We start from the raw sequence: 26,799 nt of genomic DNA, 5'->3' as shown, positions 1-26,799 counted from the left end.
AGAATGAGGACAGATATCTGTGCATAGTGTGTGTAGCTCATGGTCAGCATGACGACACATATCTGTGCATAGTGTGTGTAGCTCATGGTCAGTCCTTACCTGTTTTGAAGAAAAATGAAGCTGACATTACATTATGAATGTTGCTAAAACATTTAATTTCAGATAAATGCCTTTTAGTTTTTTACCTGCTTATTTTTATTTGGAGAGTTAATTGAATTCACTCAAACTGGGTTTAAGTGAGCCGTTTTGCTCTCATGAATATTCACTTATGTTTTATAAACAAAATGAAGGGTGGAGGATTCTCAACAGTTTTCATTTAAAGCACACTCACCTCATAAGTCTTTCATTGTACTGGCAGACACAAGGTTGTCTTAACTATTGTGATTTTTTTATTTAGCACTGGTCTTGAGACTAAGAGTTTGAGTCAAAATGTTTGAGTTTGGTGCCCCCTAGTGGCCAATATTCAATTCTAAATTCACAGTTAAAGCTGAAACAATTGATTCATTTTTTTCATCTTTTTTTTTTTTTTTTTTTTTTTTTTTTTTTTAACAAAACAATCCAACTCTTACTGATTCCAGGGACACAAATTAGGCTGTTTTTCTTAGACATCCATAATAATATACTGAATACCGTTGTGTCACTATTTTCTGACATATTACAAACAAAATGATAAAATCAATAAACCTCACAAATAATCAGCAGATGAATGTTTATTGATAATAATGAAAACAATATTTACACATATAAATTCAACACATAGTGGCTTTAAATTTGTAAAGCAATTGACTTAAATCCACCGTCAGTGAAGTGACGTCTCTCATCTGTGTGCACCACGCTGCAGCCTCCACCAATGGGCTCCATGGGGATGATGAATCCACCCACCATGATGTACTCCCAGCCTGTGATGAGGCCACCCAACCCCTTCGGCTCCGTGTCGAGTGCTCAGGTGGGTGCACGGCAGTCTGACCACGCCACCGAGCTGATGCACAATGAAGTCAGTATCTATTTGCGCAGTTATCAGGTTGGGTAAATAGGTGTATCCATTGTGCTGTCACGTGTGCCATAATTAGTCACCGTGTAAGCGTTGTTGTCAGTGTAAATACTGCTGAAAATGATGACAGTTTTAACAATGGACCCTTTCACTCATGAGCTGAAAGGGACAAAACTGTGAATCATCTCCCTTGTCTTGACTCTCCCCCCCCCCCCCCCCCTCCCCCAACAACACCTTTTTTATGAACCCGTCTTTCATACATCACAACGTCTCCAAACTAATCTCATCCCTCCTTCAGTCTCTGTACTGACTGTCTGACTTCTCCTCTGGTCCTCCTACTTCCTGTATTCCTTCCTGAAATAGCCCTCCGCAGCCTCTAGTCCTTCCAGCCAGAGTCCTCTCCGAGCCCCGGGACAGGACCCATTTGCACACCTCTCTCTCAAGGATTTCTTGTAGAGCATCTCTTTAGGTACAGCATGCTCTTTGCTAGCGGGTGCACCTGCATGTGTTACACGCCCAGTGCTAATACCCTTCTTGTTTCTTTCCTATCTTTACATACTTGATGCCTTCACCATCTAATTACATGCATTTTTTCCTCATTTATTCTGTTTTATTTTGACCTTCCTTGCTTGGATTTCTTGCTTGTTTTGACAGATTTGCTGCATCTTTAACTTTAACTCGTTCTGACCCTTTTGTCTTCCACTGTCATCGCTGATTGTTCAACCCTGTTTCCTGTGAACCTTGGAGCCTTTGCTGAATTTAACTAATTGATTGTTCGCTAAGCTCTATCCTTAGTTAGTGTAAAGCTTTTCGCTCCCACATTGAACATATGCAGTTTATAATGATAAAGATGGCTATTTTGACATCATTAATATTAAAAATAATGTAGTCAGATGTAATCTGAAATGAAGAAAAAAGTAAAAACTGCTGCTGATGGGTTTTGACCCGTTATAGCTAGCTATTTAAAAGTCCACTACCTCCATGATTTGGTTCAACATGCTGTCTGTGGCTGAAATATGTAACGTTTTTAGCGGATTCGTTTTAAAACAAGGGGAAAAAAGGGTGCTAAATATGCACTTGAGGGCCGTATGATACCATGCTAAAAAACTGAGGCTAAAGCTAACGGATCCCAGGGGGAAATTCAGCATCCTCCTCAGTTGATGGTCGATGTAACAAGACACACCTTTGTTGTTGTATTGCAGTATTTAGTTCATAGGAAATAGAATCATAGTAGAACGGACATTCCCTTTTTAAATCGACACAGCTGGATGGTCAGAGCAGCTGCCATTGTTGTGTGTGTACCATTGCAAAATGCACATTTTAAATTGTAATACTGGTAGATGTGTGGCTGTGATGAGCACACTGTGATGGAAATTGTTAAAAACTAAAGTTTAAAATGTATTTCCGTCCCAAATCCCAGGCAACAACAACGTTCCTCTGAGCGCCATTTTCTTGAACTAGTCAAATGATTGCGGCAAACATTTGGATGTCCCTTCTACTCATTCTACTGCTACGGTGGAGCTAGTTAGTCCTGAAAGTATGATGAGGAAAAGAGATCCACTCACACGTTAGCCTTTCATTAACATGTCGCCTGTTGCCTTTTCTTGCAGATGCAGTTCATGTAATTTGGAGAAAAGTGTCTCTCGGAAGATGAAGCACTTTGCAGCAAAAAGCTTTTTGTCCTCGTTGCAGTCTAACTCCACGGAGAAAACATTCACCCCCTCCCCTCCCCTAAATACAGACACGAGAACACAATGGTGCGGCGACTGTCACAAACCATGGTAACCATGTCCACATGACGTTTGGCGAGAGCTCACACCTATTATTCTGTAACTTGTCCGAGACGTGGAGCGATGCTGCTGTCTAAACCCCCTTACAAAGAGGATTCCTTATCTCGTTTTACAGCGTGATCTGTAAAGATAGATATGGGTGCTGAGAAACTTTGATGTTATGTATTTGGAACTACTGTGGTTGGATGTAAAGGCTCGATGTTCAGCGGGGGAGGGGGGGTGGAAGGCGAAGAGGAGAGCGGCCCCTCCCTTTCTTGATCCGATCAGCCATCCGCTCCCTACAGTTATTTAACTGTCACTAAGTAGTGATGCTAATGGCGTTTACACCTGTTTAGTTTTTGTCTTTTTTACAGTGTTTACAGTAGACATTCCTTGTGTGTTGTTTGTATTTATTTATGATTATTGGTTTAAGATTGGGAGGGGGAAAAAAATAATGTAAAATCTACAGTTCATTGAACACCTGTGGGAGTGCTTCAGCATCAAACAAGGATCTCAGACTATCATCGAGAGGTAGAGTTCAAAATAGCTATTATATAAATTACACCTATTAAGCGGAATGATAGAGCACTAAATATTCTACGAGTTTTGTGTTAAGAAACTTTTTTACTAGAGGAAAGATTTCACAATCCCCATTGTACTTAAAGTGCAGGGGCTAGAGTACGAGTCAGTTACCAGTATGTAGTCGATTCTGTGCCTAGGGGTCTTTTTTTTTTTCTTTTTTTTTTTTTGCAATGGGTCAGTTTTCCTGTCTAGTTGAAAAACACTTCATCCACGAATCTGAAGCGTCACACTGGGTGGTGGGCTCCATTTGCTTTAAGCTTGGCATGCCGTTGACTCACTGACCGTATTCAAGGCTGCCTTTACTCTGAATGTGGAAGAGTTGTCTTCATGTTGCACACATCTTTCCACACTACAGTTCCTCAGCGGGAGTGGGGGTGGGCAAGGGGTCGGGGTTCGAGGCGGCGGAGTGTGTCTGCTTGTCGGTTAGCTGTCGCTACGCTAACGGGGGGGGAAGGGTCACAGATTTGATGTAAATTAATTGTATAAAAAAACGATCCAGAGGACCAGGGTGGCGTGGAGGAGCACTGTTGATCGGTGCTTCATGTATATAAACACTGACTGTTCTTTGAGTTACAAAAGTGAAAGATGTATGAAATATGAAAGCAATTCAATCAAATTTGACTCTACCTAAGTTTGATTCAGGATATTCTCTGCGTTTGTCTCCGCAGATATTTTCTTTCTGTAATTAGAACGTGTAGCAGACAATGACTGACGTCTTTTTCTTTCTTTTACAAATAAAGAGCAGCTTCCACAAACTGTTGTACAGTATTTGTATTTCTTTATTCAAGGTGAATGTTACATCTATTGAATTTTAACTGCAAACATGATACATTATGAACCTGGAAATTATTTTTGGTTTGGTCTGGTAACTTTATACGACATTTTATACACCATTAAGATTTACAGTAGACTGTTACTCGTTTAAGATACTGTAACTACATGGTACTGCATGTAGTGCACTGGTTTTCAACCTGGCTTTCGGCATGGCTTGGGCGCCCTAGATCAAAAATGAGCTGTTGGGTCCCACCTCACCCCCCTCTCAGTGTACTCTGAACATTTTCACTGAATACTGCATGGTTCCTGGTTTGTTGTGGTGATTAAATACAACGTAATTCAGGAAACGGAACCTTGTCAAACGGCTGAAATAACTCAAGACACAACCTACTTACGGGATCTCACAACTGCTCTTTTAACCAATTGCACAATCAGCCAGCAGCATAATTCATGTTTGACTCATCCAGGAGATAAATGCATCTCTTAAGAAGACTTTAGAGACTTTTAGGATTCCCCAGCTTCAGCCACAGCCTGGTTTCCAGCTGGCTTTGTTTGTCTTCTCTCTGGGCTGACCATCAACAAACCAGAAGCCTGTTGTTAAAAGCATGGAGCTGCCCTGAGGGTCACATCAGGCTCACACTGGGGATATGACATCGCCGGTACACTCCAAACCAATTTAAGGGCTTCAAACGTCGTCTTATTTGTATTGCGACCATGTTATTGCTGTTTGAAATACATCAGGTTCCTCTGGCCCGCCTGTGTCCACACCCTTTTGTCAAACACACACTGATGATGTCAACCTAGACATTAAGACTTCAATGTGTGGAAACTGAGGACACCTGCTGGATGCCAGCTGCCATTACGGCACAGATGACACCTCCGTGAAACAAGAACTCCCCCCACACACACACACACACACACACACACACACACACACACACAGAGGCCATCCCTCTCTCCTCAGCTCTTGACCGGGGAGTCCGGCACAATCCAGCAGCAGCAGCAGATCTTTGGAGGAGGCAAACACTTCCACACCTGCTTCCTTTGTTAACACATCAGGATGGGAGTTACTGGAGCAGTTTGTGACGAGCCTGCAGGCCTCCTGTAAGGTAGGCGACACACTCTGACTTATTCAAGGAAAACTTCAGTTATTTTATTATTTTGTTTTACAAACGTTTGCATAAAGTATTTGATAAATAGAGAAATAAACACAACATGTTATCGGTCGCCTGATATATCTATTTCTAACCGTTACTTTTGACAATGCATTGCTAACACCTCTATAATAAGATGTCTAACTAATATATATAGCCTATAATTTAAGGTAGAGATTTCAAATTTAACTCTAAGAAACATTATCAATCCAAAATCTATTTAGTTTGCCAAACAGAGAAAACAACTTGTAAATATGGATACATAAAAATCATTACATTACATACCGGAATGGTAGAGACAGTGTGCGGGAGTGCTTCTCTTCATTGATTTGGACAAGAAAACATTTCCAGCAGTGTCCTGCAGCTTCTTCACTTTTTTTTTCGAAATCTGCAGCTGCGCAAAAACATGTAGTACCTAGACATAGTATCAGTTTACAAGTATTTAAGAAGTACTTTATAACAAAGTCAAAGTAGAAATGCCAGTTTGGCATGACAGTCAGTGAGTGTGTCTATAGAGCGCTTACGTGATGTGTCAACAAAGAGTTCCTTAAATAAACATGTAAAAGGAGCACACGAGATACATTTATGGTGTAGAAGTAGTGATGTACCTAAAGTATCAAAAGTGATTTGGGTAGTTGACAATAATTCCCTCTGAAATGTAGTGAAGTAGAAGTATAATGATAAACAAAACTGATATTGCCTACTCAAGTAAAGTACCTCAAAAATTGTACTTGTACTACAGTGATTAACAGGTCACTTTACATTTAATAAGCGGTATTGTTGGAACGGCTTCAAGTGTTGCAGATGTCTCTATTGAAATAGAGCTAATTGGAGTCACTGCATTCTCCATCAATTAGAGGCCTGTTGTATGGAAGTCACTGTAGTGGTTGTGTAAGAATGGCATGCTGTGGTTTTGGTCACTTGTTTTTTTTAAGAAACAACTCACCAAACAACAGCTAAAGACTGTCTGTCATGTAATTCATACCTTTATGATTCATGTACATTCATATTTTCTGGGCATTAACAAGGTTTTAAAATATTGGAACAAAGACACAACTTTTTAAGATGTGACAGTGGGAATTTGTTGCCACGCGATGTGCCTGACAGTGACAGACCCAGCTGGTTGCTCCCCGCTTGCTCAGCGTTTCCACACCTGCAGGCGGAGAGAAGCAGGAGGAGGAGGAGCCATGATCGACCTGAGCTACCTGACGGAGGATGAGCAAGGGGCGATAATGACGGTGCTGAGGAGGGACGCCGATCTGAAGAAGGCCGAGGAGGAGAGAATCAGGTAGGAAACAAATCAGGCGAAAGAAATCCGCATCGGACGTTGTTTTTACATGAGCAGAAATGTTTTGACCAGCATTTAAGCTAATGTCATGTTATGCAGCTAATGTAATTTTAATGATTAAATAAGTAGTCCTTCCATCGCCTGTTTTGTGAGAAGAGGCCTTTGTGGGACAGTCAAAATAATACTCGTCTGGCTATAATGGAATAACACAATAACAGCTTGGCCGGATACGTCGCTGAGAGGGGCAAATTAGATTAAAGCCAAGATGAAGTCCACACATGGGAGAGGGCCATGCTGCCCTGACGGACAAGAATAGAAACACTTAAAGGCCTCAGTGATGAGAGACACCTCAACTGTGAAGAGCGTGATGCCTCATACTGCCTCCTTTCAGAAACACGTTTAAAATCAGCAGTTAAGCTCTCCATTGAACCTGTGGGAGGGGTCAAACATTCCTCTCAGTGTATATTTAAGGCTTGTTGAGACAAACAAAAGGCCCAGTATCTTTTCTGATCCCTCCCACGTGCAGAAATTGAAGTAGAAGCTTCTATATCCCGAATAAAAATGCAGTCATGCATGTAAACTATAAGAAAAAAAAAGTCTTAGTTATTTTTGAAGATGTGTTTTGTTACATTAACTTGAGTCAAGAATACAATGACACAATGTGCTTTTCATTGGGAGTTTAACAGAGTTGGCCGGCCAACTTTATTTCTTTTATCAGCGGGAGGCTGAATGCTCGCTGTGTCTTTGCCGGTCTGGTGTAAAAGGATTAAGCCAGCAGCCTGTAATAATGCGCTACCCTTTATTCACATGACCGCGGTGTTTCTCCATCAAGACGAAAGATGAGTTGGAGCGGACATTTCTCTTTGATTCAATTTGAACTTGATGGGAATGTTTTTCCGAATTCTTTCCTTTAGATAGATCATGTGCAACTGTAATTGCAGTGAAGTGGAGTAAACATTTTACCACCTTAAACTGAGTTCATAAAGTGCCTCAGGAGATTAAAAAAAAAGCAGTACCTGATTAAAAACATTTGTTGGGAAATGCCACCCAACTAGGATTAACATATTGCATAAACAGACAATGAATGACTGTAGAGAAAAACCTCTTGACTTAAGCATTTTCCCCTTTGTGTTTCCCCTCCAGGAAACTGGAGAGAATACCTGACAGCAGGTCGCAGTTTGACACCGAGCTGAAGTACCGAACTGGAGAGTGGTTTTATGAGGCCAAGTCTCACAGACACATGGACAAGATCCACGGCTCGGAGATCATCCTGGCCTCCATGAAACCGAGGAAGGCTGGTTTAGGTGTGTTCCTTCTACACTGTTGACAAAGGGCTTGTTTTAAAGCACATGTTATAGCTTTTGAACCTGTTATCCAGCAGCAGGTTGTATCTTCAGAGGTGTTTTCACAATCCCTCCAGTGTCTTCTGTCTGCCTTGAAGGATAAAATGTTTCCCCACGGTGAAACCAAAGTTTAAATCCAACCTTTTCTATGCCGACTACGCCGCTAGTTAGTAAAAGCATTGGATCTAAATGTTGGTTTTGCCGCGAGCAAAAATGTATACTTCTGTGCAGATTGTTGACATCTGTGGGATCACAAAAACACTTTGGAGGACAACTTGTGAAAATAGAAACGTTTAGATTTTCCCTCGGAGGTTTGCTTAGGAAGTAACAGAGAGCTGGGGTCAAAATATGGGCTAGGAAAGAACTCAACCTAAACATCTGCCCTAAATCAACATAATGCATCAGTTCATTTTAAAACAGAATATTTAGATTGTTGTTATTCATAAGCTGCTGTAAACACAGCTCCTTTCTGTTGCAGATGGTTCTCTCCGAATTGAAAGATCCGAGACGGCCAGCAGTCGAGGTTCAGACATCGCCGCTCCACCAAAACCAGCCGCTCCACCAAAACCAGCCGCTCCACCAAAACCAGCCGCTCCACCAAAACCAGCCAGATGTTTGGAAGCACTACAACCACAGGAGATCAAGTACACACTCCTTTCTTATTCATAGATTTACCGATCTGTCCGTCTTTAACCTCTTAATTCATTCTCTTCAGATTCCATTAAATAACTTGATCAATTTGAAACACTGGAACAGCATCTCTTTCTTCTCACTTTTTCAGTGTATACAGTATTTGTGTGTGTGTGAGTGTGTGTGAGTGTGTGTGTGTGTCTGTGTGTCTTGTGACTCAGCCTGTGCAAACATAGGTGGTGCTTACAGGGAATATGTCTGTTTTATAGCCCAGCAGCAGCTACTGCTCACAACACTGCTGGATGTGGTTTGACATATTAAGGGATTAACTCAGTAGAGCTCTCAGCATAATGACACTGAATGAGAGGTGGCTGTTTATGTTGCTGTGGTTGTTATTTCTCAAACAATCAGGATGTTCCCATCCCGTTGCCAGGAGTTTTTCTTTTGTCAAAGTAACAGATTATTACGACGAATACTTTTACAGTGTGCAACTTACTCCAGCGGAGGATCATTCGTATTCGACATGTTTCCATTAGAAGTTGGGTCAATATTTGATTTTGCCAAGCAGTACCTCGAGCAGAGGGATACACATTTCCTAAACACACAGTACACTCAGGAATGCAGTTGCCTGAACTCTCTGTTTGTAGCCTGATAGTTCTACTGTCTTTGCAGTGTAATTCCTGTGTTTCATCACATGCATTTCTAAATGCAATCAATCAATTACTCAAAGATTTGCTTTGCTTTTTCACAAATCCTCTTATTCAGCTACAAATTGCCGGATCTTATCGAATGCTCTCTTACTTTCTGTTGATATTCCGGTTGATTAGGTTGGGCGATTAGGTTGGGTAGAGTTCTTTCTCTTTGATACCAGCGTTATTTACGAGTCAGCAAGCTCCAGTCATGCACATTACAGTTTACTTTTGAGAAAGAAAAACATTTGCTGCTGAGATGATTTTCAGCAGGCACATCAAGTTACACTGCACTTCATCTAATCATGCTTTATAGTGCTTGTATTTCCTTTTTCACCTTTTCTAACTTCATATTTTAATTGTTTTTTTCCCACAGCGATGCAGAAAAAGAGAATCTGAATTCAGCGGCCCGCTCTCCAAGAACGGTATGTGTTACAAAACAGATCAGCCTTTTTCCGTGACCGTTTTCCTTTCTTTGTCGCAACCTTGTCACAATCATATTGCAAATATTGTATTGTCAAACATTAATTCTAGTAATTTTCCTTTAAGCCAAGGCACAACCCTTTCAACCGCGCTTCCCTTATTGTTGTTGAGCCACCTGAAAATAATGATGACATGTCAACCAGCCGGGACCAGGAGTCATCTGAGACAGGTTTGAGCTGAAACAAACAAAAATCAATGTGCAAAGCATTAGCAGAGCAATATCGAGGCGATACTCTAGACTGAGCCTTTCTTCCGTTGTTTGCCTCAGAGCCCATATCTCCACTGAAGAGTCCCCCAGCACAGAGCAGTCAGACTTCAGGGGTCTCCCTCACATCAGAGGGCTCTTCTGTCGGTTACAGGCCGGTGCCAAAGAAGAGGACATTTAACTCAAGACGTACCTCCAGTCAGTCAGAGAGCAACAGCGTGGCGTTAGACGCTCTGGGAGAGACAGCGGGGATTGCTCCCAGCCCAAGACGGAGCCTCCAGCGGGGGTCCAGTGAGAACTTTAACCAGTCCTACCTGAAGGGCCAAGATGAAATACCGCAGAAAAGTGTTGTTTCTTATCAAGTATCTCATTCAGCTCAACCATCCAAACCTCTGGATGAAAACTCCCAGCAGCGACTCTGGGATGTATCTCAGCTTTCGTCTAATTACAGTCTGAAGAGAGAAAGAAACCCACCTTTGATAACAAGAGACAGGTCAGTAGACGATTCCTCCAACAACTCTGACCCCAACATTTTAATTAAGCTCTCTCTTCTTTCCACTGCAACTCACAACCTGCATAATTTCAGACTTGCCACATACACCAGGAGTGATGCATCCACTGACAAAGAGATCCCACAGAAGAACATTGAACGAGATGAAGATGTCGTTCTGCACACAGGCAGGATTCAGGACTCAGACCATGAAAACATTAGCAGTGTGGGAACAGCAATGAGACCGGGAGATCTGAGTCTGCCCCAAAGCACTGTGGGTGAGTTCAGTTACAAAGAATAACTCTACTTGCTGTAGTTAAAAGTACTTCTGAACTAGTCATCGAATTTCAACCGAGGCAATAGTTCCTATAGTTTGGTTTTAAAGTACAACTTCACAGTGCAGCTAGCATGGCTGACTCTTAGTCTGGTTAATAAAAACAGTGGGCCCATGGGAGGTAAGGCAAACCTGCTGCAGCACAGACAACCTTAGCTTTCTGACTACATTAAGATGTATTTCATTATTTTATATACCTTTCTTTTCAGATCAAGATCCCCCAGTGTCTTATGATCTCAACTTCATTGATAAGTCTGATCAGCTAGCTCAGAAGAATCAAAAAAATGCATTTCAATTATCCACTCAGGCCACCAGTCCCACTGGTGATGAGGACTCCATCGCGAAGGTACTGGACTGGTTTAGCCGCAGCACAGACAGCCTCGATTGGACAGAGACAGAAGATGGTCCAAAGGCCACGCAGAGCTCTGATAAACAGACAGAAATCAGTAAATCAAGAGGTGAAGGTTCACTTAGAAAAGATGCCGGGGATATTATAAGTGACAGAAAGAAAGAAACTCTTCAAATGAGAAGAAATCCCTTACAAAGACAGTCCAGTGAGGCTAAAGAGTTAAGAGCAACAGACAGAGACACACAAGAAACCCAAGAAGAGGTGGAGAAGAATACCAGAGAAAGAATTCGGTCACAGGAAGTTGAAGATAATAACGATGAAAGACAACCCTCCCAAATCGCTCATCTGAAGTCATTCTGGGAGAAAAGCAACATGGGACATAAAATAATTATCAGCAAAGGACAAAAACCTGGTCATGTCTCAGCGGAAAAAGACAAGGACAAAGTAAACAAACCACACATAGCGCCTGATATGCCCACTGTGCCTGGAATTTACAACGTAATGGGAATCTATGATCAGTCAGCTTCAAATCCTGGGGATGCAAGAGAACAACAGAAAGATACTGGACCCAGTCTGGTGATCAATACTTCAACTCAGAGGAACAACAATGACTCAACATACAACTCAGATTTTTTAAAGTTAGCAGCCACTCCACAAGTAGCTGACAGAAGAGATTCAGACACTGAGATTTTATCTGTAAACAGAATTAGTCCACAGCCAAAGACACCCATCCAGTCCGGTGCACAACCTGACAGTATTTTCCGATCTAGAGAAACCTCACTGCAAGACGAACTGTTAAAGACTAATCCTGTGTCTCACCGGGATACAGATCCAGACTCTGAGAAGCTCCATTTGTCCAGAAACAGCCCATATACGAACGACAAGCAAGGTGATAAGCAAATCACCTCTAAAACACAAATGCGTAGAGGTTCAAGTGAAGAAGTACAGACGAGGGATAGTGAGGATAAAAGTATGCAATCAAGCATGTCTCCTAAACGAAAGGAGGATACGTCTAACAAAGACAGAATTAACAGCCCGCACGCCAACAGACAAGGTCAACCACATCAAGAAAGTACTGCAGAGAAGATAAAGCAGCTCATGTCTTTCTGGGAGCAGGAGTGGCAAAAGCCTCCATTTTGCACTGGCAAAGCTAAACTTCTTGGTGATGGTAAAGTTATTCGTGGTGCAAATCAATCAACACTGAATAAAAGATTTACAAAGTCGGAGTACGATCTGACACCGATTGGGAATGATTCAGTCATCGATGACGGACACTCTGATAGGAATTACCACAATCTTACTGTTCTTCCTTTGAATCAGACAATAGACAAGTTGTCCCCTACCCTACACACAAGCCGAACACAATTTAGTACTCTGCGTGAGTTCTGGGGCAAGACCAAGGCAGATACCAAGGGATCATCTCCCTTCGACAAACCCAAGAGCCCCAAAAAGAAAGAACCAATAAGTTCCCAGCTTTCATTTCAGGAGTTAAAGTGCGGTGACGCGGACAATTACTGCGTATCAGAGAAACCAAAACCTGCTGCCATGAAATCATTTCCCCCTCTTCAGAATCGATCAAAGTCACCTCACGATAGACAGCCAGGGTCAGCGAATGATGGCAAAAACAACCTGTCCAATTATGCGACAGCAGAGTCCAAAAGGAGCTCAAAAGATGCTAATAGAGAGGAGAAACCACCTAAATCCCCGATCAGATCAGGAAAAGAGATTCGCTCTCCAAAGAGCAGAAAAGACAGCTTTGACACATCGAGCAGTCGTGCGAATTCCATGCGTCGCGCCATTAGCATGTTTTCTCTGAGTTATCCGGATGAAAAAGAGCTTAAAATGGATGTACGCCCCATCCACTCCCAGAGCAGAAAGCAGAGGCAGAACACCGAAAAAGATGCCTCACCAAGAAGATCACCTGAGGACACTGAGACTCTGACTCCACGTGCACGGGCATATGTTCCCACAGACTACCGGCATTACCTGGGCATGACGGACGAGACCAGCGAGCACACCTCTCTCGCCCCGGCTGTGAAGGACGACTGGTCAGAAGGAAAGTCTAGGTATGAGTTTGATCTGGCTGGGCCGGTGAGGACCAGCACTCCGGTGACCTTAGAGGAGAGTTACAGCAGAGGGGGCGGCAAGACGAGTCAGCGCCCCCTGTCGACAAGCTACAGCAGTTCAGACGCAGATCAGGAATCATCTGTGAGCAGCACGTCACAAACCTGGTCCAACTGGAGGAGTTCAAACCGTAAGCACCAACTTCACTTTTTTTTATAAACAGGGCGATACGCAGTGGTGGCGCCAGAGATTTTATTTTGCTAGTGCTATGGGGTTGCTCGAATTATGAGGGTGCTTTGAAATTTAGTTTTTTTCCTAAATGTGCCGGTTGCCACAGTTTAATTCCTACGTGAACACCCCTGACACACTACAAATACCCAGTCGCAGCAATTCTTTGTTAAACACAAGGCGGGATATTCAGCTCAAGGGATGCAGATGTAATGTTCACAAGCCTGCCCACACACCACATTATAACTATTTTTACACAATCATGTCACAGACATTGCATTGTGCGGCATCTGGATTCTCACGATGTCACACTAGAATCTTAGAATCACATATCACACGAAAATCCATCTTGTCAGGCTTCAAGTAATGCGTTTGTGTCCAGCAAGACAGTGTCTGGATTGAATCGGCAGTGTTTCATTCCATAGTTATACGAATGAGCATCGCGGTGTTTGTGTCGCGACCAACCGTGGTATTAAACGAGAGACAGAGAGAGAGAGAACAAAATAAGTCAATGTTATATCGATAGATATAAACTTTACAATGATGTTTTACAATGTAAATAAAAATATATATTTAAAAAATAATATAAGACTACCGCGCAGAACCACGAAACAAGAAGGTTCCTATAAAAAAGCAAAAAGAATGTTCCTTGAAATTAATAGAAAATGTTACATAAGTGGCAGAAATTTGAATGTATATTTAAGTGAAAGAACCTTTAATATTTTTTAAAGGTTTTTCTAAACTGTTTCCAATCAGTTAAGCTGTTTCATTTATTATTTATCAAGAATCAAGACGCTGCGTATTACAATACAGACATAGAATTAAATTAAGTTTCTAAATCAGAATAAAACACAATTCACAAAGCAGGTATTAAATGTTGAGATCAAAACAAGTTTAAGTCAAGAATGAACACACATGTACAGCTCCTATATAGTTAACATCTAACAGAAATTTACATTTGCATTTTCTCAGTTTTATGAAATTTCATATATACATAATTCTAACAATGTCTTGAATAAGCTGTTTTGAAGTGAACTGAAGTAGTTTTATCCAGCAGTATCCTTGAGATCATGTCCGTGTCGAGTTGTCTTTGTTGGCAGAAGCAAATCTCTGAATACACAGTGTGCCTGCAGTTAGCTGCCCATGTTTAATTTGTGGGATGGGCAATATGTTCCTCTCACTTCACTGACACAGATTAAAAACAAAAAAAATTCACAAACTGACAACTCAAGCAGCTTCATGTCAGCTTTCTTTCACAGTAGTTTTAAAAGTTTTGAGGCAGGGACTGTACCTATATCCTTCAGACAACATCAGTTTTCCACTGTCATCGAACTGCACATTTGATATTATTTGGCTATTATGCACAACATTTCATGTTACCAAATGTCCAGACATTTTTACCAGAGGAATCAAATCAAATCAAAACATTTGCAGGTAATGCAAACACGAATTAGAAACGTATTTAACAACACACACTTTATAGTATAAAAGTACCATTCATCATCTGCATTATCCTCCAGTTCCTACCCTTGCTGCTAGGACTACCTTGACTTCTCACAGTTGTACATTCATGAACATCATTTTACAGAGTTTACTACAAATATTTAGATTTTGCGTGTATTAATTAGCTGCAATGATTAGCAGATTAATCAATCAAATGAAAATGAATCTGCAATTGTAAGTTATTTTTCTGCAGAAATGCCAAACGTTGCTGGTTCCAGGTTCTCAATCACTGGTCTGTGAGGAATTTATAGACAAACAAGTTATGTGAGCAATAAATTTGCTTTAGTAAAATAATGTAAAGCTGAAAATACCAACTCGTTACTCAGATTTTTACGAATGATAACTTTAAACAAAGACTCATCAACCCATTTGAGCATGAGAAACTGCCCATACTGTGAGCCTGTCAGTTGATTTTTCTCTCCAATACATACTGTAGGTGAGAATGATGTCTACATTCAAAACCTCGTAAGGAAAGCATTGCTGAGAGCAGAAGTAAGGCCTAAAAATCTGACTAAAAGTATGGAGGACATCACCGCATCTTTATCACCACGTGAGCATGTCCTCCAAGTCAGATTGTTCATATATACGCAGATCATTTTGGGGGATTGTGGTTTCTTTGGTTTGTTTTTCACAGGACAAGAAACCAGACAAGAACCAGCTGCTGACATGAGACGCATTCGTGATGGTAAAACAAATGCCTGATCTTTTCCATTACGGACATGTTTGCAAGCAAATTAGTAAAGATTTGAATCTGTCTGCTTCCCAATCAACCACTCTTTAGTTTCATCCATCCCGTCGCCGTCACCGCCCCTATTTTCGGATCCGGAGCACCTGAAGAAGATGAGCAAATCGGTTCCTTCGTTTTTAGAGAAGGAGGTAAAACCACCCTCTGCATGTTTTAGTCCAGTAGGTCAAAGTCTGCTCTGCATCCCTGAGCACAAAGCTTTCTGTGCCTGCTGTCTGTGTTTCAGGACGGTGGCAGAAACACTGACTCCACCTGCGAGGACAATGACCGAACAGGAAGACTAATGACGGGCAGCTCTTTGAATAACCTCAGCAGCTCCTCTGGCATGTCGTCTTTGTCTTATGTATGTTCACACTAATGCATGAGCATGTTTAACACTGCTCTCTTAAACTGCACTGATCGTTGGCTTTTAAAATTAAATTGTGTTTGTCAGATATTGACATTTACCTACTTATTTGTCTGTTTGTCTGTTAGGTGTGGTTTCACATGTTTTGCCCTTTAAAACAATGGGCTTCCTGTCCCCAACAGACTCGTGGTTGGCACCAGATGGTCAGGCACAACCATAAAAAAAAGATTACTCCACAGTACTCCACCTATTTGGCATTGCACTCATATAGCATTGTCTGTGACACAATGTTGAGTTGATAGTTAGAAAAAAAAAAAGGGATAAATATCGATGCAGAAGAAATATTATCTTTTTTTATGCTCATTGCTCGTCCTTGACAAAACCTGGTGCCTACATTGCCCACAAGACAACTCGGCTGCTGACAGTTTGTTCGAGGTTTTGGAAGTGTTGTGCTAGTGGCAGCTCATGTTCCCTCAAGGGGGTCAGCTCATTGTTCCCTCAGCATCATCCTTGGCCCATGTTAAAATCTATATACTTCTTTAGACAATACTCGCTTAGACAGACAGTGTGGCTAGAACTCTTTGCCTTTGTTGGTCAGGTTTAGGCATGACAAGTGGTGAGCCAATCAGAGGCAGAGGTGGGCAGGTCATGCCTTTGCCATAGAAGAGAAGAAACAATTGCTACTTAGCCATGTGCTTATGTTTTGGAGCAATGGACCTTCAAAATAAAGGCTGTTGCTTGGGCTTTTGGTCCAATGGGACATTTCTTTGACTGTCGAGGCTTTGAAATAACGGGCCGTTGGGACAATTGCATGGCATCAGCGGAGGTACTGATCTGAGGAAACGTAGACAAACTCCTGCCTCAAGCTTCTAGACTCAAGCAGAAAAGAGGAGCGGTCTACAGAAACCCTTCATTTGTTTTCATTTTTAAACTTGAAGCCTTTAGTCCAAACCAACGCCGTCTCAAGTGACATGATTTGAGGCAATCAAATTTCACACAGGCTTCATACAACTTATTTCATATATTTAGTAGGTTTTCCCTAAGATGTTGAAAATCGGTGGAGTTCCCCTCTGAAGTGGAACCAATTAGCTCTGTCCTTGACTTTTATCTCCAGGAGATTTCCAAAAAGCCCAAACCACAAATCATCCAATAAATAAAATGATTAAAGATATGAATGATGATGTAAAATGTTTGCCTACTTGCTTGTGTGTGCTCCTAGATGAGTGGAAGTGTGATGACCATGAACAGCGGCGATTTTGGGAATGTGGAGGTTCAGGGAAATATCCAGTTCTCCATCAACTACATCCAGAAGCTCAAACAGTTTCACATCTTTGTGACTGAGTGCCAACACCTGGCAGCAGTCGACCCAAAGAGGGGCCGCTCTGATCCGTGAGTACTGTACTTGAAATATTCTATCATCCTATTTCTATACTGTATGTACTGTTTATTATCTGCTAAGTAAAATGAATGACTGTTAAGTTGAAGTTGAAGAGTCACAGGCGAACACTGTTTTTGCCTCTGCCACATGTGCCAGCAGAATGGCAAACAAGGCAGGAAAAATAGTTATTTAATGTGGCTTATAGTGGCTGAATTCAAATGAAAAAGATATTGTAGTGTCTCTACCAACAAGCAAACTGTATAAAAAGATGAATGATGAAAGATCTCTGCCACCTGTTATTTGATCATCAACTGGTAGAGATTAAATGCTACATCAGAACTCCACTTAAACGGGTTTCCACTGAGTTGCCACGACACATAACAAGCCATTGAAATTTGTCTCTGGTGATTTTCCCTTTTATTTCAGCATTTAGATCATCATCACCTTGTTTATCATTATTTTATTTATTTTATTTTACTGATAACTTAAGCTAATATGAGTTTGATCAAAAACTTGGATAATGCGTGTACATATCTGTTTCTATGGAAGCATTAGGGCCGAAACATATATGATATTTAAATGCACAACACGCTATTTGTAAAAATAAACACTATGATACTACTAATATATAAATATTTAATGTTTTCAATCACTCTCTATGCTTTAAAAACTGGACGCACTGCAAAAGAAGGGTGAACTTTCAATGCCTTTTTCTACGATGTGTAAAGGATATACTACTACAGTATAACTAAAAATGCGTACAATTTTCTGGCACGCGAGTCAGAATGTACATTTTGTCCGCTAACTTTGACTAGATTTACTTTCATATTTATATACTGAGGGTGTATCTTTTCGCTTTTGAAGGTATGTCAAAAGCAACCTGGTTCCTGACAAAGCTAATCTGGGAAAGAGGAAAACATCTGTGAAAAAGAAGACACGAAATCCAACTTTCAACGAGCTCCTCCGAGTAAGAATCCACAGACATAATGCTGATCGTACTAAACAAACAAAGGCACTTTCCCACACTGCGATGCCAAATATTTGGCATGCATGACAATCAACAAACAAAAGCACCTTGCTCTTCCCTGTCCTTACAGTATCGTGTTCACATGGAGTACCTCAGAACCCAGACGCTCATTCTCTCTGTTTGGCATCACGACACCTTTGGCAGGAACAGTTTCCTGGGCGAGGTAGACGTGGACCTCTCCAAGTGGGACTTTGACCACACCCAGATGAACTACTTAGCCCTGAAAGCAAGGGTAAGAAGAAGAAAAACACGCCCACAGGCTGGCTTTATCCACAGCAGTTGTTTTCTCATCAAATAACAGCGGATTATCTAACAATGTCGCCTCCCCAGAGTCTATTTGAGCTTGTGATATCACATGCAGTTGTACTGTATAACCTGTGCACAAAGGAATTTGGGATCTACTGTTTATGTGTATTTTATACTCTGTCAAATGTTTCAGACCACACCAACTCTGGTGCCATCACATGGTCAAGGAGAGATGAGACTAGCCATACGTTTCCTGCCAGAGATCATCCACAGTGATGGTCTGCACACGCTTTCATTCTGTTATTTAAAACCAGGCTTCGTTTCTTGATGTGCATTTTAGTAAACCGCAATCCCACCCATTGTATAGAAAAGGTTCTTTGAATATTTTTGTATATATTTTGTCATTTATTTTTCTAAGGATTTATTAAGGAGAGTCCAAACACCGGAGAAGTTCACATTTGGGTGAAAGCCTGCAATAACTTGCCTCCAATCAGGGCCACCATCGACACATATGTTAAGTGGTATGCATATTACATTCATATTAAGTTAAAGATATCGGTTGGCTTTCTGGGAAATACTCTGATTTGATTTCTTGCCGAGAGTTAGATGAGAAGAATGATACCACTCAAGTTTGTCTTTTAAACATGAAACTAAAGGCAGCTGCAAGTTAGCTTAGCTTAGCATAAAGACTGGAAACGGGGGGAAACGGCTCTGTCCAAAGGTAAAGAAATCTCCAACCAGCACCTCTAAAGCTCACTAATTAACATGTTATATCTTGTTTGTTTAATATGTACAAAAACTGTAGCCAGGCTGTGACCAGTTGCAGTGATATCTTGATGTCTCCACTGAACTCCGTCTAAAACAAGTTTTACACAAAATAATTCGTAAGCTTTAGAGGTGCATTTTGTTGAGCCACCGTTTCCCCCTGTTCCACCTCCTCATGCTAAGCTAAGCTAACCCTTTCCCAGCTGTGACGTTAACTTCATATTGAATGTACAGGTGTAAGATCAGTACCGATATTCTCATTTAACTCTCAGCCAGAGGGAGATTAGGTACTCTCCCAAAAGGACTCCATCATCAGTTAAACTTTTCTGCTGTAGCGGTGAAAATAACTCTTCTTCCCCCTCATCCCAAGCTCTGTGCTGCCGGACACGAGCAGGAAGAGTCGCCAGCACACGCGCGTGGTGCGGAGGACAGTACACCCAGTGTATAACCACACGATGGTGTACGACGGCATCAGACAGGCCGATCTATCAGAAGCCTGCGTGGAGCTCACTGTCTGGGACCAAGACAGGCTGGCCAGCAACATGCTGGGGGGCCTGAGGCTTGGAGTTGGAAAAGGTACTGGTCAAAATAAACAAACTGAACAAATCTGACTCGTGTAAAAGAAGTGATCTTCAGCTGGAGCATCGCTTTTTTTTTATAGATATATCAACTCAAAAACCATACTTTCTGGAGCAAATGTGGTGCAATTGCTGTGATATGAAAAACTATACAGTATATGAATGAAATTATATTTATTTTTGAGGCTTTTCTCTAGCTTTATTCGTTAAAATATTGGATAATTTGACCTCTTTGGGCCTTAAATACCAACTTAAATGAAGCCACCTGAGGGTTGCTTGTGTTTTTAATTTTGTGTCTCTTTTGTCTCTCCGTAGGACAAAGTTACGGAGTACTGGTGGACTGGATGGACTCAACTCCTTATGAGGCGGCCCTGTGGGAGCGCATGATGGCCACCACAAACGAATGGGTGGAGGACGTACTCCCATTAAGAGTGCTGAACTCTGCAAAAACTGGTTTCAAATAACTAAAACTAGTGCAAACACAGTATAAAAACACCGTTAATTAATAGTTTTAAAGATTTAAATTCAGTCAGGAAAAGCTGTCTAAGTATTTCAAATATCTGCCTCTCATTGTGCTTGCTTTTAGTGACAATAATATCACAGACAAAAAGAAGCCTTGAGGCACACTGGAAAATGTAATCAAGAAACCATACATCAATCGAAGTACAATAAACCTCAAATAAAAACATGACTCACACATAGGTAACATACAACAAATACCAGGCAAGTCTGGCTGAACATCTGTTGATAGGCTTTAATTAATATGCACACAAGGACACAAGGTTACACCCACAGTTGTACCAGGATCTAGATGTATATCCTACATGCAGTATGTCTAAATGTCCACTATTTTGATAATTGAGTTGCTCCCAATGTGCAATACACCTGTATACACCCTAAATATCTCATTAGCCAAATTATCAAGGTTGTTAAGTAAGGCTAATACTAACAGATATGAGATAACTGTTGCACGTAATCATATTAAAAACAAGTGGGATTAAAGGAATTAAATGCAGAAGTCCATTTTTTTTTAATCATTTGGCATAATGATGATAAAAGTCAAGGGTAGCATAGAGCATAAGATTGTTTGAATAACAATTTCTTCAATGGTGATGAAAGAGTATCACAACATAATAGTCCTGTCCAGTTTCCCCGTGACTTGTTTTTGTTATGTCTCCAACTTAGTTAAGATTATAGACGATAAAGAGCGTCTCAGAGAGGGAATAAAGAGATTCCAGACAGAGAAACAAATAGTTAAGATGACATACGACGACCAGAGGACTGCTGTTGCAGCTCGGGGATGATGTACCTGTGTGAGAGAGGAAGACGAGAAGAATCAAGACGTTTCAGGTTATGATGCTGCATGTTTCTACTATTAAATGTTGCATATTTGAATTAGAGCTGTTGACTGTGTAAGTTATCCAAACAAGACAACTTCGTAGAACTAGTCGTCACACTTCACCGTCACAGCCGTACAGACACACAGATATATAAAATGAAATTAACCATGCAAATGTACATATTTTAAGGTGATATTGTTCACTTTTCCACTTTTGTGTCAAAAGGAGAACATTTGTGACATTAAATAATATTGTAAGAGGACTTTGAGTGGAGAAATAAGCTCAACTTTCCAGCAGACATCAAAAGTCATAAAAGTGGTCATGGAAAGTTTGGACATCTACAGCTTCATGACAACTAAGCCAACTTAATTAGTTAATTTTGGGAAACCAGCTCAAAATCAAGTAAATATCCACAAAACTGAGCAAAAGACGTTTTAGTGATGAAGCATTACTTAAGAGTGTGAAGTGACTGTTGTTAGTTGACTCACAGGCATACAGCCGTTGCACGAGGACACCTCACAGAGCCTGTAGCAGTGCAAGTAGAAAGTGGAAACTGACTGATATGCTCCAAATCTGAAGGCCTCAAAGGAGAAGTGTGCCCTCTGAGACTCCCCATTGAGATCCACCTTTGTTTGTGTGTCACGTTCACACCTTGGGTGAAAAGGAGAAAGGTAATGTGACTACACACGTGGATAAAATATAAAGAGGTAGCTCGGAGTTGAGTGTCAAATTAAAGAAGACCCACCCTACAAAGAGGTCATAATAGGTGTTGAGGAAGGGATATGGCTGTGTTGATGTGCATTAGTCTCGCATGTATTGGTTTGTGAAAAAGCTATACCGATTCATCCTGAAGGTATCATACCAACGTCTATGGTTGTCACGAACAAATACAACTTTATTTAAAACATTTATATCAATATTTGAGCTGTCCAGCCACAATTTTTAGTTGGTGTCAGGCTATAAATATGTATATTCCTGCTGTAAAGTTGGGCATTTTAACATGGGGGTCTATAAAGGTTCACTTGCTTATTGAGCCAGCTTCAAGTGACCATTTGAGGAACACAACCTTGTCTATATACAACAGTGCAGTATATAAAAGGTATTAGCCATACCAATTAAATATTTTAATGTATTTCAAAGTCTTAAAAACCGGAAAAGGAGTTCAGCAAAAACTGTTGGTTGAATCTGTGTAATCTACATGCATCCAGTCACAATTTCTTCAAGTTTAGTTTAATGATGTATTATCAAAGAATAAAGCACGAGAACTTTCTTCATCATTCTTATTGAAAACATTTTAAAAATACACCAACTCTAACTGATTACAAAAGAAAAGATACCATTATTTATTAAATATTTCAATATGACTCTGACAACATGCATAAAACTAACACGTAATTATAATACACCATTATAGTACAGCCTCTGTGCCCTTATCTCCACATGAATACACTAAGTGATTGGTAATGATTGTAAGATTATTAAGTATAGATTAAAGCACATTGCTGTTTGTGAAATGGAAAATAGTAGTAAGACAGTATGATATTTATTGTCTGTTATGACTTGTTTTACTATCTCTGCAGCTACAGTAACGACCATGCTTTTTAGATGATGATGTACTAAACTGCCAGTTTGGGAGACAGCTGAAGGGAGTGCGCTGTCGGTCAGAGTATGTTACTGGATGAATGGCTTTCTTCTGACATACAACACAAAGTACGCAGCCATGGCGACAAGGAGAATTGATAAGATGACGATGCAGACGATAACAGCCACCACGGGGCCGCTGTAGTTGCTCTCAGATGGCAAGTCTGTGTGAGCAGAGAAGAAGAAAGGCATGATGATATCACACAGTATTATCCTTCATTGGTCTGTTAATCGATGTTGCTAATACCGCCTGAGAAAGTCGTGACGAACCGAGATTCTTACCGTAAGAAGCAGAGAAAGTTTGAGCTTCTCCTGAAAAATGTAACAAAACTATGGTCAATAAATGACAGGATTCACTTTTTGTTACTGTTGATGAAATTAACTGATTCAATTTTCACATTTTAAGGAATACTCTTATTTGCACTCTTGCTGAGAATCAGAGGTGAAATTGAATACAAAGCTACCACCAGCCATAGCTTAACATAAAAATGGAAACAGCTAGCCTTAATAATTAACATGTTAGCCATATCTTCTTTGTTTAAACGTATTTTAAAAAAATCACAATTTTTCGATTTCCAGTCTTTATGCTAAGCTAAGCTAAGCGGCCACTGGCTGTAGCTTCATATGTGGCGCACAGATAGGAGACTAGTAGCGTTTTTCTCATCAAACTCTTGGCAATAAAGCAAATGAGCACATTTGCCAAAATGTCAAGCTATTCTTTTAAGAACAGATACCACAAGGAAAGATGGACATTATGGACCCGGTTAATGTCCTCCAAAGAAAAACAACAGTGTCAATCGTTTCAGTAAGTGCCCGAAAAAGAAATGTTTGACAGGAGCGAAGGACGAAACAAGGTGTTTTATTTTAAACCAAATTACGATTACATTTTTGTTATTTTTGTACCTAAACCTAACTTAACCTAAATAACAGCGTTTTGACATTATACAACTTTTTTTAAATGTTTCAACAGTGATGTTTAGTGGTTTTGGAAGAAACAAAGAAATTATGAATTGTCCTGTCGATAGGTAACCAGATGGTTTGATGTACGGAACCATCTGAGAAGCTGTCATTGGATACTGTTTGGAAAAAGGTAGTCACTTTCAATAAATACTTGGCAGGTCATTGGATGAACAATCTGTCAATCAAATTTTTGCCAAAGCCAGTTGCCAGAAAAGCGAAAACTTATTTTCCATCGAGAAAAGACTTCAGTGCCATTCTTTGCTCCTCTTTCAATGATGAAATACTCCAGTTCTGATTAACTGATGCTATTGAGGCAGCTACGCTAACCTCTTTAGGAGCCGCCATTGTTGTTTAGAACAAACAAGGTGCATCTCTGTGTTGTCTCTCACATACCTAAGCCACGCTTGTAGCTAACAGGACGCTGTTTGGTCCGGTCACTGGCTTGCAGGACACAAACACATAATTTGAAGTCTGACAAGATGGCTTGATTCTTGCGTGATCTTGTGACATCAAGATAATCCAGCTGTCTTGCAAGTGAAGCCAAAAGGGCCGTCTTAACCATTTGTATATTTATTCACCATGCAAATTGTTATAGTGATAGGACAAAGGTTATCTTTGTTTGCAGAATTTTGCCCTAAAGACGCACCACTGCTTTGTTTCCCCACAACAATGACAGGCGAGGTCACTGTAGCGTTGGCCAACACATCTGGTGCCTCTCTCTTTCTCCTTCCTGTGGTTGGTCCACAGTTCTGTTTGAAATTAATAAAGAAATAAATGAAAAAAATCAATAATTTGTGACATCTTTAGGCAAAATTAGGACTCTTTAATGAAGTCTTGTTTCTACTCACCGGCAGTAATTGGCTACACGAGGACACCTCACAGAGCCTGGTGACGCAGTGAATGTAGAAAGTGGAAATTGTCTTATTTTTATCCATCACAAATCTGAAGGCCTCAAAGGAGAAGTGTGCTATCTGAGACACCCCATTTATCTCCACCTTAGTTTGAGCATCACCTTGACACCTTGGGTGAAAAGGAGAAAGGTAATGTTACTGCACGTGTGGAAGTACAAAGAGCTAACCTTGAGTTGAGTGGAAGAGTGGAAGGTATTATTTACTGTGGATATATATACATATGAGACTCACCCTACAAAGAGGTCATAAAAGGTGATCAACATGGGATATGGAGTTGGTGTTGCGAAACATCTGTCCAGCAGCACGTTGAACCTGCGAGGACAGACAGGTGGATTTTAAGTGTAATTTCTTATTTATGTAACTTGTGTTTAACTGTAAACTGTCATAACCTAAATACCTTTCAGTTAGATTGGTAGCCTTAACCGCAACATAAATCTTGGTCTTCAGATTTAGTCCTGATGTTGGGATATCAAGTTTCTGTTGGTAGAGCTCATCCTGTTCACAGAAAAGCATGAATAAAATCAAGTTATAAAATGTGAAAAAAAAACTGTGTCCAGTTTTTAAAAGCTACTGTGGAGCAGGTCTTACTTGGTAGAGCTCCATACTCAGTGTGCTAATGAAGGTACCATTGTTGTCTTTTATGGCAATATTCACACCTGATCTGTATTAAATGAAAAGACACCTGGATGAAAATCAAAATGTAGCTCAGTTCTGAATATTTTACGTGCAGTGTTATTCATGGCATACTCACACGTCCAGTTGAGTGTTGTTCAGGAGATACTGCATCGGATAGAAGCAGGAGAACTTGTACTGGATCTGCGAGCGATAAGTGATCATACCCGCAGAGGGGTCTAGAGAGATAACAGTGCCAGAGATGTTGACATACTCAACGCTTGAGAAGTCAGAAAACTGTCCAGTCCCAACCTGGTTGGTTATCTATTGAAAAAACAGACATATTTTACTGAAATTGCTTTGAATCAATTTTCTGATCAATTCTTTGATGAAGGAATTGAAGATATAATGACTTTCATCTCTTTAGTTTTCATCTAATGCTATTCAATTCCATCAAAATGTACCGAAAACAGAAATTTACTGCATGGCACTAAAATCCTCTTAACCGTCATAGCATGATATCTACAAATAAATGTTAAGTACCTTAACTGATGAACACTATTGTGAAGAATACCTTAAAGTCATTATTGCAGGAAGAGATAGAACTGCCATTCAGGGGGAATCTGAATTTTAAAACTGGTGGGACCGCGTCCCAGTCAGCGGTCCCATAACACTCTGGTGTGCTTTTCTGATTATTGAGGACCATCTGAGACTCATTGTAAAGAGCTTGGTACATCGGACATATGTAGATGCTCAGGTCCATATACTCAGTGCCACAGGTCACAGTTATGTCAGCATTTTCTGGGTGGGATAAAAAAAAAGGAGGATGTAAATGGAAGAGTGAAAATAACAGTAATTAAAGAGCATATGAATGAAAAGAGCACAAACCTGGAGGTCTGTTTGTAGGGCTAGTAATGCAAACTTCTGGCGTCTGGGCCTCGATCCTCAGAATGAGGCAAAGCTGGCACACAAGGATTACCAGTCGCATTGTTCTGTGAGTGGACCTGTGAGAAAACAGAAAGACAATGAGATCCAAGGCATTTGCCATCTTCTTTCAAAAGAAAGTGCTTTGAAAGAAAACTGTTGTAATTTTTTAGAGCGCTTCACATTGCCGCTTTTAATAATCTAGTCTCTGAACATATGAGACAAACTAGTTTAAAACTGCCTGTGGGGAGAATTAACATTTAGGAGTTTGTCCATTGTTGGTCAAAGGCTCTGGTCTCGCTGACCACATTTCTCATTTTGGAGAACGCCATGTGAAATAACATCTCTGACTAACGCATTATTCTCAGACTACTCGGTCGGTCGCCTCGTCTCCTCGTGTGTGTAAATCTTACTCGAGTCAAGAAGCTCATCGAAATTTAAATTGGCTGA

At 40.7% G+C, this 26,799-nt stretch overlaps 3 protein-coding genes across 18 annotated transcripts in view; 2 read left to right on the top strand and 1 right to left on the bottom strand.

Annotated features, from left to right (window-relative positions):
• picalmb (phosphatidylinositol binding clathrin assembly protein b) overlaps positions 1-4,097 on the top strand; it is a 17,614-nt gene extending 13,517 nt beyond the window's left edge. For 8 of the 13 annotated variants that reach the window (XM_031873494.1, XM_031873502.1, XM_031873492.1 and 5 more), the window contains 3 exons: positions 842-994; positions 1,355-1,460; positions 2,602-4,097. In XM_031873494.1, coding sequence (XP_031729354.1) covers positions 842-994; positions 1,355-1,447 — 246 coding nt within the window. In that variant the 3' untranslated portion in view covers positions 1,448-1,460; positions 2,602-4,097. The remainder of the gene's footprint in view (positions 1-841; positions 995-1,354; positions 1,461-2,601) is intronic. The other 5 variants (XM_031873504.1, XM_031873500.1, XM_031873495.1 and 2 more) reach the window with 3 other exon arrangements.
• An 81-nt stretch (positions 4,098-4,178) lies between these two features.
• Positions 4,179-23,320, top strand: sytl2b (synaptotagmin-like 2b). Of its 4 annotated transcripts, XM_031873489.1 has the most exons (20): positions 4,179-5,225; positions 6,378-6,558; positions 7,702-7,862; positions 8,380-8,545; positions 9,597-9,645; positions 9,770-9,872; positions 9,972-10,401; positions 10,495-10,676; positions 10,942-13,335; positions 15,313-15,426; positions 15,511-15,561; positions 15,658-15,752; positions 15,848-15,964; positions 17,187-17,356; positions 18,210-18,312; positions 18,443-18,604; positions 18,812-18,896; positions 19,037-19,139; positions 19,754-19,959; positions 20,277-23,320. In XM_031873489.1, exons 2-20 carry the CDS (start codon positions 6,458-6,460, stop codon positions 20,423-20,425), a joined length of 4,941 nt encoding a protein of 1,646 aa, XP_031729349.1. In that variant the 5' UTR covers positions 4,179-5,225; positions 6,378-6,457; the 3' UTR covers positions 20,426-23,320. The 4 variants fall into 4 exon arrangements, with proteins under 4 accessions (XP_031729349.1, XP_031729348.1, XP_031729347.1 ...); XM_031873488.1 differs by having other exon boundaries at positions 6,430-6,558; positions 15,313-15,561; XM_031873487.1 differs by having other exon boundaries at positions 6,413-6,558; positions 15,313-15,561.
• On the bottom strand, positions 22,973-26,413 carry LOC116397752 (zona pellucida-like domain-containing protein 1). The gene is made up of 10 exons (XM_031873505.1): positions 26,314-26,413; positions 26,000-26,226; positions 25,565-25,749; positions 25,402-25,474; positions 25,211-25,308; positions 25,045-25,125; positions 24,751-24,922; positions 24,549-24,651; positions 23,225-23,254; positions 22,973-23,106 (listed from the first exon to the last, which is right to left on the bottom strand). Exons 1-10 carry the CDS (start codon positions 26,411-26,413, stop codon positions 22,973-22,975), a joined length of 1,203 nt encoding a protein of 400 aa, XP_031729365.1.
• Between the last annotated feature and the right edge of the window lie 386 nt (positions 26,414-26,799).

Source organism: Anarrhichthys ocellatus, unplaced genomic scaffold, assembly GCF_004355925.1.
Source record: "Anarrhichthys ocellatus isolate YVR2014 unplaced genomic scaffold, GSC_Weel_1.0 scaffold72, whole genome shotgun sequence".
NCBI classification, from domain to species: domain Eukaryota; kingdom Metazoa; phylum Chordata; class Actinopteri; order Perciformes; family Anarhichadidae; genus Anarrhichthys; species Anarrhichthys ocellatus.
Note: the sequence above shows the minus strand (reverse complement) of the source record. Positions and strands in the feature narration are given on the sequence as shown.